Source organism: Cyclospora cayetanensis, unplaced genomic scaffold, assembly GCF_002999335.1.
Source record: "Cyclospora cayetanensis isolate NF1_C8 unplaced genomic scaffold, CcayRef3 CcayRef3_contig_370, whole genome shotgun sequence".
Classification (NCBI taxonomy): Eukaryota; Apicomplexa; class Conoidasida; order Eucoccidiorida; family Eimeriidae; genus Cyclospora; species Cyclospora cayetanensis.
In genome coordinates, this window is record NW_020312337.1 from 4,037 (window position 1) to 9,690 (window position 5,654).

The following is a 5,654-nucleotide window of genomic DNA, read 5'->3' on the forward strand; positions in this document are numbered from 1 at the left end:
ACGCGCGCCGCTGTTTTTCTGAGCATCATGCAGCTATATATATAGGCTACATGCATGCACCGTGTAGGGTGCTTTTGCAGTGCTGCCGTGGGCGTCTGTTTCTGTTGCGGCGAAGAGCCCTGCCTCCGTCCGTGTTGCTGCTCGCGCGGTGTGTGAATGTATCTCTGTCTGCATTTCTGGTAGCGCTCTCCACTGTGTGGAGTGTTTCTTCTGCTGCGAATGCGGTGGTGTGGTTCGCTGAGCAGCCGTGTGTTTTACGTGGGTGTCTTTTGTGTCGTTTTATACGCCAGCTGCGGCTGCCACGGCTGTGTCTTTCTTCTTCTCAGGCTCTCCACTGTGCAACCTTCAATACCAAATCTCCCGCCCAGTACCTTCGCCTCGTTCGAATTGGCGCCAGCAATGGCAGCACGACGACAAGCAGCAGCAGCGGCATCAGCAGCGGTGTGGAGAGCCGCAGTGTGGCTTTCGTGCTGCAAAAGAGAGAAGTGGCGTACGCTTCTTACGGAGAGATGCACTCCGACTTTCTTAGGGTCCTCTACAGGGCCAGGCGGGAGATGCATATCGACGCCGACAGCCTTCTCCCCCCCCAGCAGCCTCCCAAGTGGATGTCTTCTGCCCCCGAAGACATAGAGATGCTCCTCGAATACCAAGCGCAGCAGCAGAGGCAACCGCAGCAGCTGTCAGTGCAGATGGAGCCAACGGGGGGAAGACGCGCAGGGCAGCGCAGGCGAGGCAGGATTGCGCAGCACAACGTTCTCATGAGCGATGAGGAGGCGGAAGAGGGAGTTCAGCAGCTGCATCAGCTCCACCAAAGGAGATCGGCGCGTGGAAGGCCTCAAAGGCTCAAATCCAAAGGTACACCCGAATCGCCTGCGTGGGGAGCAGCTGCAGCACCCCCAGACACGCCAGCAGCGCTGTTTGAACAGCAGCAGCAGCAGCAGCAGCAGCGTGGCTCCCTTGCAGCACGACGCGAGTCTGCAGGCGACCCTCTTGCTGCTTTGCGACATCGTGCAGTTGCGGCTGAGAGGAGGGTAAAGCATGCGCGGGAGGCTGCCGAGGAAGCGCGCAGCCAGCTCTATCTCTGCTGCAGCGAGCTGCTGCACCGGCTGCAGCAGCAGCATACACCCGATGAAGAGGTCGAGACTCTTGGGGAACGGAGGCCAAGTGAACGGGTGCAGCACAAGCTGCAGCAGCAGCTGCAGCAGCTGATGAGGCAAGCAAAGATGGCGGACCAGGTGGATCAGGAAGCAGCAGCAGCGGCAAGAATGGCTAGGGACGAATTGGAGCAGCAGCAACAGAGGCTGCTTGAGGAAGAGCGCTTCGGCAGCAGCAGCGGCAGCAATGAGCCGGTGGGAGCAAAACTGAAGGAAATTGCAGTTGCTGCATCTGCACTCGCGCACGAATGCGCACAGCTGGCTGGACTGCACCCGCCATCGCACTCTGTGCAGCAGCAGCAGCACCAACCGGCTCAGAGCGCCTCGGTGCAAACCCCACTCCCCCCTTCTCCCATGGCAAAACGATCCCACTTTAGCCAGCCGCTGCCACAGCAGCAGCTGCAGCAGCAGCAGCTCTTGCTGCACTTGCAAGCGGCAAGCGCGCGAGCAGCAGCACTGCAACATGGATCCGGTTCACTATTCCAAGCGTCGGATCAGGGGCGTGCAGTGTTGCAGGCGCTGCAGCAGCAAGCTGAGATGTACAGCGCGCAGCACCAACAGCACCCGTTGCTGTCTATTGCCAGAAGCGCGTTGCATGCGCTGCCCGGATACTCCCCTTTTGGATCCCAGGCTCTGGCTGCCGGCTGGCCTGTGGGAGTGCAGCAGCAATTGGTGCAGCAGCAGCAGCAAATGCAGCAGCAAATGCGGCAGCAACAGCAGCATATGCAGCAGCAACAGCAATTGCTCCAACAGCAGCAGCTTGAGCAGCAGCGACGCTTGGACCAGCAGCACCTCGGTCAGCCTTATAAGGATGCGGAGCAACAATGTCATCCGCATCCGTCATACCAAACACTGCCCTTTGTACCCCCCCCAGGCACGCCACCCCAATCAGTATAGTTGAACGTTCCTGTGCGCGTAGACTAGGACGGCAGACAAAGCGAGACAGGCGCAATGAAGAGAGGGTAGTTTGACGACTTGGCATGTTTGTGGCAGACAGCAACAGCGAGGAGTGCTGTAATGTTGCAGTCTGCTGAAAAAATACTAAAGTAGCGAAAACGATGGGGCGTTCAAGGCTTGATGTGAAATTATCGGGTATACGCCTTCTTGCAGTAGCGATTCTGTGGATGTGCAGCTACTCCATTGAAAACAGTCAAAGAGAGAATAAAGGCAAAGGGATCGGAGGGACGGCGGTACATTGTGTACTCGCCCTCCATCCGATCCGGCATGTTGATTTACTTTCACATCTCCTCCCCTGTTCCATATTGCTCAATTGATGTTGCGCAGTCGAGCCAATCCTGCGTTAGGGCGTGCAGATGCTACTATACGGGAAACATTAGCATCTTTGTTCTGGTAGAAACTGACGCGAGCAACATCAGATGGATAAGAACAACAGCACACGTTAGTTCACATAGCGAGTGCCCATGTTGAACCCTTAGATGCAATCTGTCAGCGCCAGCCTTTCACAGAGAGCATCCATGGCGGCCTTCTTACTTGTAATCCGTCGGTGCCAGTTTTCGTATTTTGCTGTTCTCTAGAGTGCGCGCATCTTTTTTTGAGCCAGAATTTGCTCAAGTTGTGCTTTGAGAAAGCGCAAGACGGCAAGTTGCTTCGTTGAGATACTAGCATTTTCGCTTGCAGGCATGCATAGAGCCACAAGCGCGACATGACTGAAGGGCCATCCGCACCCATATCTCAGTAATGACTTGCTTTTTTACATTTTCCCCGGTCCACTTCGTAGGGGTCAACATGCGAACGGGGAAATACGCATCTCATAGGCACCAATCCATAGGGAAAAAGATACGTGCGGGCACAGGATCATATTATTTTCACGTTCTCCTACTGGCAAGCCAATATGGTATTTGCTTACACAGGGTCATCTGTTTTGTCCGGATGCTTGAATGCGCGCGTGTTTACCAAAATTATGCCTCGTGAATCGACGCCATCAGAGTTGAAGTATTCTGTTGGTGCCCTTGCAGTTCTCCCATTTGTTTGCTCTGTGCTTCCAGGAAGGTTTGCAATCGTTCACGAATGTCTTTCTTTACTCCTGATGGAAAAATATAGGCCTGTTCGAAAGAATAGATCTGCCCGTACACCGCTGTCCTGGTCGGCGTGAATGCAAATTCTATCTTGTCAAACCTCTCTCGTTGATCCTTAAATTCATTACGAGAATGACGCGCAATTAAACCCAAGAACGCGGAAATGTACAACGAGGGTAGAAGAGCGCTAAAGAAATGGGGAATACGGCTTTTGGGACAGTGCTCGTAGAGAGCTTTTTCCGGATGAAACTGGAAGCCATAGAATGGAAACCTGAAGCCAAATAAATCACGCATATCGAAGCATCACTACTATGAAACCCGCAGACAATCAACACAGATGATTCATGAGGGAGAAAAGCTTGGGAAATAAGGAACTCAGCAAAAAATTTCAGGGCACAGTGTGTGTGGAGGACTGGAAAAAGTGCCGCAACTGATACCTCGTATCAAGCAGCAAACAAGCACATGAACGAACAACGAGAAAAACCATCTAAGACTTTTTGTCTTGGGGCTAGTAACGCATTGAACAAAAGACTGTGGTTTTAGCTGTGCACATCCGAATTTTTAAACCAGTAGAAGCGCCTTCCCTCAAATATCCACTCAAAGGTCTCTTCAAGATCCTTTGGGTGGCCGCAGGAAAGGGGAATGTCATTCATGAGTTGACATACATAAACCAGGGATCATAGGAAGCTGGGTTGTCACTACTTTGCTCTTACTGTTTGTGCTCGATAGCGGCGACAATTTCCGCTGTGCTCTCCCTGGGGAGTTTCGCGGTCGCAGTTAAAAGCCATTCACGTTGAAGTTTGTCGTCCTGACGAAATTCTTTCACAGATAGATTCCTGTAGTGATGAAAGTAAGCTATTGGGTGAGATGCTAACAGGTGTCTTACAGCCTTAACTGAGAAACTGCTGCGTAAGGCTGCCAGGTCGTGCTCTTCCTGCTGTGGATCTATATGCCCCAGAAGTTCATCGCTTCCCTCATCAGTTTTTCCCTCGTCCTCCATGGAGCCTTCCATTGCACGATTTCTCAAAGGTCCCCTCCTGTCTTCCGGTGACTTCAAAACACCCACGCTACGTTGAATGCTGTTTTGTTGTTCACTGTTCTTGCTGGCGGGGAAGCTCCCTGAGCCGAAAAGCACTGAAGCGCTTGCTTCGGGAGTGAAAGTAAGAACTCTTCTTCTATCCAGATCATCTTCCGTCTGCTGCGAGAAGTAGCCAACATTCCCGCTAGCGACAACCACCAGCGCCTCGTAGCCTAGGCATATGCCAACTATCGGAAAGAACCGCCCGGACGCATTCGACTGATAGGAACGCACAATTCCACACCCTAGCAAAAACGATGAAGCAAGAGTACATTCATAAAAACTCTTGATAGGTATCGTATCTTGACAAAGTGCTGGAAACCATGACACTAGGTGGAGTGCCACTCTTCTTATCGGCTTGAATCAGCCTGAGCTGTTCACCATTCAGCAACGTGCTTTTAGAATCTGTCGCCAGGAATCTGGGGCAGATACCTCGAGGGCCATGTCATAGTAGAGTCTTGCAATTCTGATGTACGGTGCATCCCAGCGGCTGATATCGGCTGAGCCTCCGGGAAGGAGGAGGCCGTTTATCTGCCCGAATATGGTCCTATGTTCTTGCTCGCTCCACTCCAAGTCAATGGGCAAAGCCTGAAACGAAAACTCGTATCGTTGTGAACCACGCAGGCTATCTCCGCATGACAGCCTGGGGTCGAATCACCGACAAGTTGGAGAGGCACGCAGCACAAGCTGCACAGAAGGATGGAGTGTTCGATAGCCGTCAACAGGGAGACAAGCACGCTGGCACCCTTGTGGCTGTTGCGGGTAAAAGGGCTTACTACGCAACCGGCGGATTCAATATATTTGAAATAAGAGGCAGCGACATAGCTGGTGTTGCCTGCTGCGAGCTTCTCCCGAGACACCCCGGCGACTTCGAGAGGCAAGTTTTCATCAACAGGTTGAAGGAGCACTGTGATGCGCAAAACCAAATACCACCCGCATTCTGGATTCGGACACGAAAAGCTGGCACTTGCGGTCGCATTGTAGCCTGAGAGAAAGTGTAAGCAAAAGAGGAAAACAGCAGCATCAGCACCCACTAACTCAAAAGCCTCAGCATCGTACCGCCAATGACTGGTGCTGGTCGATGGCCAAAGCCACTGGCGTCATCTGAGGCAGCCTCGCCATCAGTGAAAGGCGAAATCCGAGGGGCTTCTCCCGCCTCGGCTGCCACGATCGCGCTCATGAATCTCGGCGGGTGCAGAAGCACGAGCAACAAAGCCAGCAGCAGCACCAAACTGGAGCTTTTCAGGTGCAGCTCCCGCTGCCGCCTCCCCGACAAAAGCTCCTTCTGTGCATTCAATATTGCGGTCATCAGAATAGAAGCAGTAGAGTCGCATTTATCCTGCAGGTAAGAGCAACGAGAGACGCCACAGGAATGGCAACAGCAGG

At 53.0% G+C, this 5,654-nt stretch overlaps 2 protein-coding genes across 2 annotated transcripts; one reads left to right on the top strand and one right to left on the bottom strand.

Moving 5' to 3' along the window:
• The first annotated feature begins 1,223 nt into the window (after positions 1–1,223).
• LOC113146536 (intrastrand cross-link recognition protein-like) lies at positions 1,224–2,051 on the top strand. Its single transcript, XM_026334160.1, has 3 exons — positions 1,224–1,415; positions 1,532–1,681; positions 1,785–2,051. Exons 1-3 carry the CDS (start codon positions 1,224–1,226, stop codon positions 2,049–2,051), a joined length of 609 nt encoding a protein of 202 aa, XP_026189945.1.
• Positions 2,052–3,073: 1,022 nt separating this feature from the next.
• LOC34620546 (gamma-glutamyl hydrolase) lies at positions 3,074–5,448 on the bottom strand. Its single transcript, XM_022733793.2, has 5 exons — positions 5,328–5,448; positions 5,045–5,175; positions 4,701–4,856; positions 3,904–4,487; positions 3,074–3,461 (listed from the first exon to the last, which is right to left on the bottom strand). The coding sequence occupies exons 1-5, from the start codon at positions 5,446–5,448 to the stop codon at positions 3,074–3,076; spliced, it is 1,380 nt and encodes a 459-aa protein (XP_022590481.2).
• Between the last annotated feature and the right edge of the window lie 206 nt (positions 5,449–5,654).

Excerpts from the sequence above, each read along its gene's own strand:
- LOC113146536 (XM_026334160.1), top strand. The coding sequence starts at position 1,224 with ATGGCGGACCAGGTGGATCAGGAAGCAGCAGCAGCGGCAAGAATGGCT. Across the intron at positions 1,416-1,531 it reads CGCACGAATGCGCACAGCTG|CCAGCCGCTGCCACAGCAGC; the intron begins GCTGGACTGCAC and ends ATCCCACTTTAG. Across the intron at positions 1,682-1,784 it reads GTGTTGCAGGCGCTGCAGCA|GCTCTGGCTGCCGGCTGGCC; the intron begins GCAAGCTGAGAT and ends TTTGGATCCCAG.
- LOC34620546 (XM_022733793.2), bottom strand. The coding sequence starts at position 5,448 with ATGAGCGCGATCGTGGCAGCCGAGGCGGGAGAAGCCCCTCGGATTTCG. Across the intron at positions 4,488-4,700 it reads ACTATGACATGGCCCTCGAG|TCGAATGCGTCCGGGCGGTT; the intron begins GTATCTGCCCCA and ends CGTTCCTATCAG. Across the intron at positions 3,462-3,903 it reads GCCGCTATCGAGCACAAACA|GTTTCCATTCTATGGCTTCC; the intron begins GTAAGAGCAAAG and ends ATTTGGCTTCAG.